At 37.4% G+C, this 13,144-nt stretch overlaps 1 protein-coding gene across 7 annotated transcripts in view; it reads left to right on the top strand.

Annotated features, from left to right (window-relative positions):
* The window catches only part of IQCH (IQ motif containing H), a 215,198-nt gene extending 208,933 nt beyond the window's left edge, over nucleotides 1-6,265 (top strand). For 5 of the 7 annotated variants that reach the window (XM_036843582.1, XM_036843585.1, XM_036843584.1 and 2 more), the window contains 2 exons: nucleotides 174-282; nucleotides 6,164-6,265. In XM_036843582.1, coding sequence (XP_036699477.1) covers nucleotides 174-282; nucleotides 6,164-6,265 — 211 coding nt within the window. Of the gene's footprint in view, nucleotides 1-173; nucleotides 283-6,163 lie in introns of those variants that run through there. The other 2 variants (XM_036843586.1, XM_036843587.1) reach the window with 1 other exon arrangement.
* The last annotated feature ends 6,879 nt before the right edge of the window (nucleotides 6,266-13,144 follow it).

Below are 13,144 nucleotides of genomic sequence, written 5' to 3'. Positions count from 1 at the left end.
TGACAAGTTAAAATGGAGCCTCATCTTTCATATCTCCCTGAAGATTGCCACCTTGTGAGATTGAAAATACTCATTAAATTCCATCACCAGACAGGCACAAATGAGAGGGTGATTGTTTTTAAGCATGTGAGGGGAATCATTGGTAAACTCATTTGTTTGGATATCATTAACAGAACAATCGGTGAGGATCTCCAGGGGGTCCTCATGACCTTTGCTCGCAATCTCTTCATCATCCATCAAGAAATATCAGCACCTAATATGCAAGGCGAGACCAATTTTAAGGTGAGGTGTTAATTAACTAACGATCCTGGTTAATTTCTATACAAGGGCTGAAAATACCTCATGCTGCATTGTAAACAAGTGCTAAACCATTTTTTTTTCATTGTAAGCAGTACATATTTTACAACGTGCAGGGTCAATATTGTAAGGTTCCCACTGAACCCATTAGTTAAATTTAATAGTTTGAAACTTTTTCTTTGAAATATAGTACACTTGTTTTAACTTACTGCAATTTCCAAACGTAAGCTTACAAGACAACAGGGCTTTTTGATGTTAAAGGTGAAGTGTCACAATGGAGCCAAAACAGAGACTGTCACAACCAAAAACCCTGAATATAATCTACCTATATTTCAGATAATACAATGTCTGGCTAAGGATTCCTGGGAAGCCCAAATTTCTAGGGCCAGAGAAGTTCTGAGATGCCAGGAAGGACCATGTGTGTAGAGAGAAGAGGAAAACCTCACCATATACGTAAGCCATCTGCTCCACCCCATTTTGCCAAAGTGGGACAGGTGTTTTTCATCGCTAACCTTTCGAAGCTTCCAAACGTCCCTTAAAGATGTTGGTTCAGGAAATCCAGTCATGTGTAATTGACCAGAAGTCTCGAAACTCTAGAAAACAGGAGCAAGATCTACACTGAAAGTTTTAAAAATACCAGCTGAACAGAGATGAACACTTGGTATTGCTCACCAGAGTCTGCATCTGGTTCCCAGTCTGAGCCTTCATCGTGTCTGAACGGGTCAAGTAAGTCAAGGGACTCATCAGAAACCATGTGCGGGGACTTCCGTGGCGGTCCAGTGGTTATGACCCCACGCTTCCACTGCAGGCGGCGAGGGTTTGATCCCTGATCGGGGTTTGATCCCTGGTTGGGGATCTATCCCGAGTGGCCAAAAAAAAAAAAAGAAGGAAAGAAGCAGGGAAGGAAGGAAGGAAGAAAGGAAGGAAGGAAGGAAGGAAGGAAGGAAGGAAGGAAGGAAGGAAGAAAGGAAGAAAGAAAGAAAGAAAGATAGAAAGAAAGAAAACCACATGTGATTTTTCTCTTAAATGGAAAGCCCAATAAAAGCTTGATAAAAATAAAAATTTTGAATACTTTTTTTCCTTGAGCTAGGGCCTGGTCCCTCTAGTAACAGTAATAATGATAATAATGCTTTGCTCTTCAATGTGATTTTATGTGTTGCATCAACTTTCACTGGTCCTAAAGGATCTATGCTCATCATTTATATTCTAAGTTCCTGCCAGCTAGCATCATTTCATCTGTTACTGTGATGTGCAAAATTCTGAGCCTATATGCACGTGATCAGTTATCTGTCCAAATACAGCTAATAGTCAGAATCAGATGGTGCTGTGGACTGAATTGTGTCCTCCCAAAAGTTCACACATTGAACCCTTCATCCCCAATGTGATGATATATGAAGATGGAGACACTGGGAAGTTATATGTCTAAATGAGGTCATAATGGTGGAATCCTCATGATGGGATTAATGCCCTCAAAAGAGACCAGAGAGCTTGCGCTCATTCTCTCTGTCTCTGTCTCTCTCTCTCTCTCTGTCTGTTTCTCTCTCTCTCTGTCCCCCTCTCTCTGTCTCTCTCTCCTGACCATATGAGGATACAGCAAAAAGATGGCTGTCCACAAGCCAGGAAGACAGCTCCCACAAGGAACTGAATCAGCTAGCCTTGACCTCGAACTTCCCAGCCTCCAGAAATGTGGGATATAATTTTTTGTTGTTTAAGCCACTCTGTCTACGACATTTTGTTATAGCAGCCTGGGCAGACTAAAGCAGATGGTTTATCCCCCAAACCATGCATACTTAGTAGACTCTGACCTTGGACTTGAGGTTGGCAGAGCCAAGTACTGTTGACAAAATAAAGGCTATTTCTCTGCCCTTTGTCTGACTTTAAAAATCATCAAAAGTCAGATGTTCTTAGTAGCTTTTAAATATCTCATGGTTTCTAGCCTTCTCATGTCATATAAATAAAATTGCTATCTTGACATTTTTTACTCTTGTTAGAAGGTCTAAAGGTAAAAACTTTAAATCTCAACAAAATAGGAATAATTTTTTTAAAAACGTGAAAAGTGGACTAGATTCATTTTGGGTAGTATTTTCTGTCTACCCTCCTAACGACAGTAAAATAAGAATTTTCAGTTTGTAAACAAGGATTTACCAGCAAAGTAAAGGCCAAATAAAAATGGAAGGTGATGCAGAAAAAGCATTTAACAAAATCTAACACCTTTTCTTGATAAAAACACTCAAACAAACTAGGAATAAAGGTAACTTCCTCAACCTGATAAGGGCATCTAGGAAAAACCCACAGCTAACATCATAGTTAATGGTGCAAGACTGAAAACTTTCCCCCTAAGATCAGGAGCAAGACAAGGATGTTTGCTCTCACCACTTCTATTCATCATTGTACTGGAGGTTCTAGCTAGGGCAGTTAGGCAAGAAAAAGAAATAAAAGGTGCCCAGACTGGAAAGAAATAAAATTATCTCTATTCACAGATGACATGATCTTATATATAGAAATCCTAAAGAACCCAGAAACAATCTATTAGAGCTAATAAACAAATTCAGCAAGGTTGTAAGAACCAACATCAATATACAAAAATCAATTGTATCTCTATACTTTAGCAATGAACAATCCAAAAATAATTTTAAATCAATTTTTTTAAAAATCAAAAAAATAAAATACTTAGAAATAAGTTTAGCAGAAGAAGTACAAGACCTGTCCACTGAAAACTACAAAACAGCATAAAAAAAAGGAGACCTAAATAAGTGGAAAGACATTCTATGATTTATGGAATAGAAGACTTAGCATTGCTAAAATGATAGTTCTCTCCAAATTGATCCACAGATTCATTGCAATTCCTATCAAAATCCCAGCTGGCTTTCTTGCAGAAATTGACAAGATAATCCTAGAATTCATGTGGAAATGCGAGAGATCCAGAATAGTCAAAATAATTTTGAAAAAGAAGAACAAAGTTAGAGGGCCTCTCAATTTTAAAAACTTACTACAAAGCTACAGTAATCAAGACTGTATGGGGACTTCCCTGGTGGTGCAGTGGTTAAGAATCCGCCTGCCAATGCAGGGGACATGGGTTCAATCCCTGGTCCGGGAAGATCCCACATGCCGCGGAGCAACTAAGCCTGTGCGCCACAACTACTGAGCCTGTGCTCTAGAGCCTGCGAGCCACAACTATTGAGCCCGTGTGCTACAACTGCTGAAGCCCACATGCCTAGAGCCCGTGCTCTGCAACAAGAGAAGCCCCCACTCACCGCAACTACAGAAAAGCCAGTGCACAGCAACGAAGACCCAATGCAGCCAAAAAAATAAAAATTAATTAAAAAAAAAAGACTGTGTGGTACTGTCATAAGAATAGATATATAGATTATATAGATCAGTGGAATAGAATTGAGAGTCCAGAAACAAAACTTCACTTTTACAGTCAATTGATTTTCAACAAGTGCCAAGCCCATTCAATGAGAAAAGAATAGACTTTTTGACAAATGGTGCTGGGACAAATGGATATCCACATACAAATGAATGAAGTTGTACCTCTCTACTCCACAGCATATACAAAAATTAAGTAAAACTGGATCAAAGACTTAAATGTAAGAGCTAAAACTATTAAACTCTTAGAAGAAAACAGGTATAAATCTTCATAACCTTGTGGTTAGCAATGGTTTCTTAGATATGATACGTTAAGTGTAATCAACCAATGTAAAAATAGTAAGTTGGATTCCATCAAAATTGAATACTTCTGTGTGAACCAAAGGACACTCAAGAAAGTGAAAAGACAACTTACAGAATGGGAGAAAACATTTGTAAATCATAAATCTGATAAGTCTCTAGTGTCCACGGTATATAAAGTACACTTACAATTCAACAATAGAAAGACAAATAACCCAATTAAAAAGTGAACAAAGGACTTGAACAGACAGTTTTCAAAGATATGCAAATACACAATAATCACATGAAGAAATGCTCAACATCATTAGTTATTAGGGAAATGCAAATCAAAACAGCAAGATACCATTTCACGCTTAAGATGGCTAGAATCGAAAAGGCAGACAATAACAAGCTTGACAAGGATATGGTGAAACTGGAGCCCTCATATATTGCTGACAGGAATGTAAAATGGTGTCACGGCCATGTATAATTTCATATTTCCTCAAAAAGTTAAACAATAGGGATTTCCCTGGTGGTCCAATGGTAAAGAATCCGTCTTCCAATACAGGGTACGTGGGTTCGATCCCTGGTCAGGGAACTAAGATCCCACATGCCCGTGGGGCAACTAAGCCCGCGTGCCACAACTACTGAGCTCTCATGCCTCAATGAGAGAGGCCACGTGCCGCAAACTAGAGCCCACACGCCACAACTAGAGCGAGAAAACCTGCACACCACAACTAGAGAGAAGCCCGCACACCGCAACTAGAGAGAAACCCGAGCAGACCACGCACCTTAACGAAAAGATCCCTCATGCCTCAACAAAGATCCTGTGTGCCACAACTAAGACCTGATGCAGCCAAAAAAAATAAGGAAAATAAATAAATAAAATAAAACTTTTTTTAAGTTAAACATAAAATTACCACATAGGGAATTCCCTGGTGGTCCAGTGGTTAGGACTCCATGCTTTCACTGCCGAGGGCCCTGGTTCAATCCCTGGTTGGGGAACTAAGATTCCACAAGCCACCACGCAGCGTCACCAAAAAAAAAAAAAAAAAAAAAAGACTCAGCAATTCCACACCTAGTTATATACCCAAGAGTACTGAAAATATATGTTCATATAAAAACTTGTATATTAATGTTCATAGAAGCATTACTCATAACAGCCAAAAAGTAGAAACAGCTCAAATTCCCATCAACTAATAAATGGGTGAATTCCATTATATTAAATGAATAATATTTCATACATTGGAATACATAGGTGTAAATCTTCATGACCTTGTGGTTAGCAATGGTTTCTTAGATATAATACCTAAAGTGCAAGCAACCAAAGTAAAAATAGATAATAGATACAATGAAATATTATTCAGCCATAAAAAGGAAATTAAGTTCTGATCCATGCTACAACATGGATGAACCTTGAAAACATTATGCTAAAACACAAAGGCCACAGATTGTATGATTCCATTTACATGAAATGTCCAGAGTAGGCAAAACCATAGACACAGAAAATAGATTAGAGGTTGCCAGGAGCTAGGAGAGGTGGAAAATGGGAAGTGGCAGCTAATGGGTATAGAGTTTCTACTTGGAGTGATGAAAATGTTCTGGAACAACATAGTAGTGATGGCTGCTTATGAATATACTAAAAACCACTGAATTATATACTCTAAAAGGGTAACTTTTATGGTATGTGAATTCTACCTCAATAAAAAATAACTAACTAGAATAAAATGGAAAGGTGCCAATTTTTCTCCCAAAAACCAATGGAAATAAATGCTCCCATCAGCCAACTAGCCCTCATTCTAGAGTGACTAGACCAGTGCATCTCAAATTATCTGCAGTGAAGGACCTGTTTGTTTTGTTTTTTCTGACTTATCATGCATCAATACTTTTGTAAAATACAATAAAAAATGAATTACTAGAAAAATGAAATGAAAAAATTGAAGACATAAAATAGAAGTCCATTTTTTCATTATTAGATTTAATAGACATAAAAATTTCTATAAAGCTTTCCAAGTTCTTACCCTCAATTTTTTTTACCCTTTCATTAAGACTGATAATCAACAATCTGTAGATGGGTATTGGTTAGTGGAACACACTTTAAGCAGAACTGGTCTAAACCACATTGAACTCCAAAAACGAGCTAATGTTTGAGGGGCTGGGTGCAAGACTTGAAAGAGGTCTTTAAGTAACAAGTATTATTTTTACTGTTCATTTACAGACCGCCATTGATGACATTGAAGCCATTCTAGGAGTAACAGAGGAAAACAAATTGAGATTTGAAGAAAACCTAGAGTCCAAAGATGATAAAAAACCTCTCTGAACCTGATAAATGGATGGTCCTGGAATACATTACTGATTTTGGATTCCAATCTAGAGCCAAAAAAGGGGCAACATTCATTTTGCTATTAGGAATAAAAGGAAGGGAAAGTTAGTTTGCTTTGTTTGCTAGGAGGTGTATCAGAACAGATTGTAATGTAATGCTCTTTTTAAAAAATTGTTTATTAAGTGATCTTATTTTACTTATTAAACAAAACCTGTTTGTGTTATCATTTCAGAGCATTAAACAATCTCTTCCTCTTCCCAAACTCAGGAAGAAATAATCAGGAAAGTTACAAGTCTTACTAATATCACTTCTGCATCTACCTCTTTATGAACTTCAGGATTATAAATGTTTTATAAAGTTTTCTCCTCCTGTTTCTGATAGTAATTTGTCTTCTGCATTTAAAAAATTGAATAAAGGTTTAATCATCACTATTTGGCAAAACGCAAATGTCTTTTTTTCCCAAGAAAATTACATTTATATGGATTTTTAAAGTGACCCTTTATCATTCATTGTATTTTTATTGTATCAAGCCACTATTGTCTGTTGTTGCCATTTTTCAAAAAGTAAGGTAAGCCAACATCTAGTTAAATAAAGCAACAGAATGTATCTAGGTGGCAGTATCTGCTCTTAGTTTAAGATACAGTGTAACTCAGCCCTTTAGCTTGAATAAACTCAGCCCTCTAGCTTGAATAAACATTCTCTAGTTCTCCATTTAATACAGCAGTAGGATTTTTACAAGTATAATTCAACAGTACCTTTCAAAGGGCAAATTGCTAAAATTATGCAATGTTGACACTAACTCTCAGCATTTGTAATTGTTCAAAGTATTTCTACATCATCCAGCTTTACTGAAGGGGGAAATATGCAAGTCACAACACCAAAATCACAGAGATGTTTTAAAGAATGACCTTTATATCTTTAAAAATATTTGAGTGTGTTGGGGAAAAGAGGGGTATTTATAACCTATGGAATTCCAATAATGTGTTAACTATGCCTCAGCCATAGGCTGAGTTTCTGCAATAAAATTAACATTAGTGTGTGTATGTGTCAGCTTTTGTTTTGCTATAGTTGGAAATACATTAATTAGCCAGGTTTCCTGCCTGTGCTAGGTAAAACGATGACCTCTTTTTCTTGCCAGATCGCTCTAATCCATATGAGGGGCCCATTGTCCAGACACTTGACGGATAGGAAGTACTACATGCCCATTAGAGTCTCGCCTCAATTGAAGCCAGAGCAACATAAGGTCCAAGAGACTCATTAGTTCACTGGCACAATGGTGTCCTGAGAGTAAATGAAACCCTCTGTCTCCTTATGGCTCTCATCTGCTCTGGACTTTAAAAGAAAACTGTCTCTGTTTTGTTCAGCACAGCAGTGGATCTTTCACATGGTGAGATCCCCATCTTAATAGTACAAAACTGTTAAATCTATCAAGGAAGTTTTTATATGTGAATTTTGATTAGCACTCTTGAGCCCCAAGCTGCTGGCAATAGTAAAATGAGTTCACTCTCTGGTACTTTTTTTTTTTTAACCCACATGATTGCCTTCTCAAACAATGCACTTTCCTTCTTTGCCTCTATCATTAACATGCACCACAGAGTGCCTGTTTCCAAATTCAGGCCTTATATTCAGATTCAGGTCTCACTGGAAAGTGATTGGGAGTCAGGTTCTCTACCTAAGAACCTACGGCTTCAAAATCAAAGGAGAAAAATTGGTATAATAGAACAATCACTTCAAGTAATTAAGTGAAAGAAGCCAGAGGACCAGATTAAATTAGTGAAATGTTTTAATTACAGAACATTTGAAAAGAAGCATAGTCCATTATCTTTTAGCACATATGAATAGCAAAGATACTGTGCTATTGGTAAACTAAGGTAAGTTTGAAAAACAAATCATGTATATGTGTACAATGTATCCTAAACATAAATTAATCAATATAAATGACTGAGCTTTTACTATTCTAAATGGGAAACTGAAATCTTTGTTGATAAGAGGATTTTTGAAAATGATGTGCCATTTTTCGGGAAGTTTTGGGGAGAAGCATACGTTTAACAGTAGAGCTATCTTTGTATGAGAAATGACCCATTGTTTAATATTGAATGTTTGTGATGGTTTGAGAAGCAAACTCTACTAACCATTTAGGAGCACATTATTGGATGATGATAATTATCTTCCTTTATATATTACCTATTTTATATTGAGTTTAAAGAAAGCAAATAAATGATATTCAGTGGCAAACTGTGCTTTCTACTTAACTACCTTCCACTATCTACTTACATTTACCTTTTATTGAACACTTATTACTGGCTAGGTGTGTACTGTACTAGAAGCTTTATATACATTTTTTTAATTGCATCTTTCCAACAACACCATGTGGGAAAATACTACTAGTGTCCTCACTTTACATACGAGAAAACTGAGATTTAGTGAGGGTATCTCACCCCATGTCTCAAGCTAAATGAAATTTGGGATTTAAACTAGTTTAACACAAATTCTAGCATATTGTATAAAGTAGACAGTTCAGTATCTACTTGGGATTTAAACTAGTTTAACACAAACTCTAGCATATTGTATAAAGTAGACAGTTCAGTGTCACTTGTCCCAGATCAGGCAAGGGACCTACTCTTTTATAACAAATTCTAGTGTGTTGCTTAAAGTACAGAAGGACGGTTTAACTTACACATGCTTCCTGCTAATAACATAAACTTGGGCAGCTGACTGCATTGTGAGGCATCACAACTGCATGATCAAAGAAATCAGAAGAGAAAGTGGCATCAGTGGAATTCTCCTGTGGTGACGGATCTGTAAGACTTTGGTGGAGGACTGATGATGGGAACGTGCAGAAGAGTTTGAAAGCTGGGAAATCATGCCCCATAGTTTCACTCCAAAGATGGGTATTAGGTCAAGAAACTGGGTAAGGTTAAGAAAGGACTTCCAACAGGATGTAGAGTAACCTGGGAGGAGTTTGGGGAGCATTACTTCAGCTATATCATCCTAAGAATTGCAAGCATCCTATTTTTCAAGTATAAAAATAGGTATTTTATCCTAAGTAATATATTAGTAATCATCTGATAGCTTTAACAATTAATCATTTGTATGCATCTGGAACCTTTCTTCTAAAGAGCTCAAAGCACTTTACATTTGTTATCTCATTAATTCCCAACACTGTCCCTGTGGGGAAGGTGATAAGTATTTTAACATTTAAATGTTTATCTTTCAGAATTTCTCAAGCACACATTAATTATATTTCCAAAAGTATAAATGTTCATTAGTTTTATTTTACTGTTCCTCTGGCTTTAATGTGCATAGCAAATTTGTTCAACTCTTTAAATGTGCTAATCACAGTAAATCTTATTTGGAAAACTAGAAATTATGTTGCCAGGATAATGTGAGGGTAGAGGTTACAGGGAGGGAGGAAGCATCTGACTTTGCCTTTCTCCTTGGAAGAAGTTTGGTCTAATCCATTGCAAGTGCGGATGTAATGACTGTGCTGTGGCTCTTCTGTATCTTTTCTGTATTCCATTCTTTCCAAAGGTGTGCCTCAGGAGGGTAAGGACTGTATCTAAAAGCCTGAGGCAGACAGCTGCTATTTCCATCTTTGTTTTATTAATGATTTCATCAATGTGGAACAGAAAACTGATGCATTCTATTAGGAGTTACATTCCAAAGAGTCACAGAATAGTAAGGGCTAGAAACTTGTCTCCCCAGCCCTCCCTCTCTCTGAGATGGCCATACCTTCCTCAATTTTCTAACTAGAAAAATGGCAGATAGTTAATACCTGCTCCTTAGGGAAGCAGTAGAGATTAATTGGCAATGTTGGGAAAGTCTTTCAAAGATGAAGCACTCTGCATAAATGTTTAAGTAGTATTATGACATTGCAACTTCAAGTGGAAGTTCTAACTTTGAAATGTGATTATACACTTTCTAAGAAAGCCCTTTCATAACCACATGTATAGGTTTATTTTTCACTCTAACAAACAGTCTAACTCATGGTTGTGAAACTTTATTGCACTTGATGGAGGGGCCTGGCTCTATTAGTTTTAAACTGCTGGTTTCTGGGGTATTTATGTAAGTGAGGGAAAGATACCAAAACAGTAGATAATAAGCATGTCCCTGCTGTTTAAAAATCTGTTGGTAGGGCTTCCCTGGTGGTGCAGTGGTTGAGAATCTGCCTGCCAATGCAGGGGACACGGGTTCGAGCCCTGGTCTGGGAGGATCCCACATGCCGCGGAGCAACTAAGCCCGTGAGCCACAACTACTGAGCCTGCGCGTCTAGAGCCTGTGCTCCACAACGAGAGAGGCCACGACAATGAGAAGCCCCGCGCACCATGATGAAGAGTGGCCCCCGCTTGCCGCAACTGGAGAAAGCCTGCGCACAGAAACGAAGACCCAACACAGCCAAAAATAAATAAATAAATAAATAAATTTATTTAAAAAAAAAAAAAATCTGTTGGTAAAAACAACTTTTGTTTTGTTATAAGAAGACCCTAAACGTAGCACAGAAAAATACAGCTTTGGCATCTATGTGTAAGTGTTTTTTGGCTTGGGGGGGGTTTTATGACGGTGGTTTCCCCCCAAGCATTTCTTTTCCGTTCTGTAAACATTTCGGTTCACTTCCACATTTGTCACCATATATATTATATATATGTGTGAGTGTATGTATGTATGGAGAGAAAGAGAAGTGAGTAAAATGCAACATTTTAAGATTTTTTTATTTAACAAAATGTTAAAAAATATACCAGATGGCTAATTATAGCTCCCAGAAACAAAAGGCCACACCTAAGTTTATTGCAGTTGCCTCATAAGGAATGTTATGATGAAATCATGGTTCCATAAACCTGACAACAAAACAGCAAAATAAACTTCAAATTTAAATTCGAATTTTGGTTCATTTACAGACTCATGCCACTTTGCTTCCCAGAAAAGGACACAAAATACTTACTTTGCAATCACTGAAAAACTCAAAATTATCTAACAACATTCTCTTTATCTAGGTTTCCTTCACAATGCCTTTCTACTCATTATCTCGGGTGTTGTTTTTTTTTTTTTTTTTCCTCAAGTTGAATATCTGTAGCCACCTTCCTAAGCAAAAAATTATATATCATTTGCAACAATAGTGAAAAATCAGAAAGGTCTAAATGTTCAACAATAGAGTATTGCTTAAAAATTATGAATAGCTATATAAAGGACCTCTGTACAACCATTAAAAAAATCATTCCTACACTTAATATATGATCCAGCCACTCCACTCCTACTTATATACCCAAGAGAAAAGAAAGCATATACAAAGACTTGTACACGAATGTTCACAGCATCTTTATTTGTAACAGCCCAAAACTGGAAAAAATCCAAACATCCATCAACAGGTGGATGGATAAACAAATTGTGGGATATCCTACAATGGAATACTACTTAGCAATGAGAAGGAGTGAACTGTTGATAAACTCAAAGTCATGGATGAATCAATATAATTATGCTGAATGAAAATATTTAGATTAAAAAAGTACCTATCCATTTACATAGCATTCTAGAAAATACCAACTACGGTGACAAAAAGCAGATCAACAGTGCTTAGGGGTGGGAAGTGGAATAGTAGGGAAGGGAAGAGCAGGAGGATTACAAAGGGGCAGAAGGAAATTCTGGGGCTTCACTATATTGACTGTGAAAATGGTCTCTTGGATGTCAAAACTTATCAAGTTGTACACCTTAAGTAAGGGCAGTGTTTGAATGTCAATTATACCGCAAAAAACTGTTTTTAAAAAATCATGTATTAGGAGAATATGTTACATTAGAAGTAAATGAAATGATATTTAATTATTATGAATTAAAGAAGCATATTTTAAAACAGCATGAGGGGCTTCCCTGCTGGCGCAGTGGTTGAGAGTCTGCCTGCTGATGCAGGGGACACGGGTTCGGGCCCTGGTCTGGGAGGATCCCACGTGCCGCGGAGCAGCTGGGCCCGTGAGCCACAACTACTGAGCCTGCGCGTCTGGAGCCTGTGCTCCGCAACAAGAGAGGCCGCGATGGTGAGAGGCCCGCGCACCGTGATGGGGAGTGGCCCCCGCTTGCCGCAACTGGAGAGGGCCCTGGCACAGAAACGAAGACCCAGCGTAGCAATCAATCAATTAATCAATAAAAATAAATAAATCTTTAAAACAGCATGAAAACTATGACTCCAAATTATGACTTTTTAAAAATGTGTACATATATGTACACACACACACACAAGCACACACACAAGACTATAAGGATAACCCCCCAAATGTTAACAGTGCTTACTTCTTAATGGTGGGATTTTTTTCTTTCTGTATTTTCTGTCTTGTAGTGAACCTGTTTTTAATTACTGGAGCAAGTGAAACAAAAACCTAATTTTGGGGAGGTTGGGAAAGCAAAATATGAATTTCTTCATTGTAAGTTCTGCTATCCAAAGTGATAATGAACTTAGGGACATGACCTGGGAATATCATAACCACCTCCCTGCTCCAAGTTCCCAAAGTTGTCACCGGACAGTAATGGCCTGTTCCCTAGCACCATGGTAGGGTATTCTAAGCTTAATACCCTTAGTATTCTAGAATTCAGACCATGACTTTAGTGTGATACCTACTAATGTAAACAGAGATGCATAGAAGGGTGAATGCTTCTGCCATCTGCAATGGTTTGGAGGGACAGATAGTGATTAGGTGGCATTTGTAGTTATTCTAAATGGAGGGACAGATAGTGATTAGGTGGCATTTGTAGTTATTCTAAATGCGTATGGAATATATATATAACATCTGCTTTAGATTTAAATGTCTTAATGAGTTTCAGTTCCAGTTCTTTCTTTAATGGACAATAATTTCTCCTCTCTAGTTCTCGGTTTTCTGGCATGTAAAATAAGAA

This window comes from Balaenoptera musculus, chromosome 2 (assembly GCF_009873245.2).
Source record: "Balaenoptera musculus isolate JJ_BM4_2016_0621 chromosome 2, mBalMus1.pri.v3, whole genome shotgun sequence".
NCBI lineage: Eukaryota > Metazoa > Chordata > Mammalia > Artiodactyla > Balaenopteridae > Balaenoptera > Balaenoptera musculus.
This window is presented reverse-complemented; position numbering and strand designations above follow the sequence as displayed.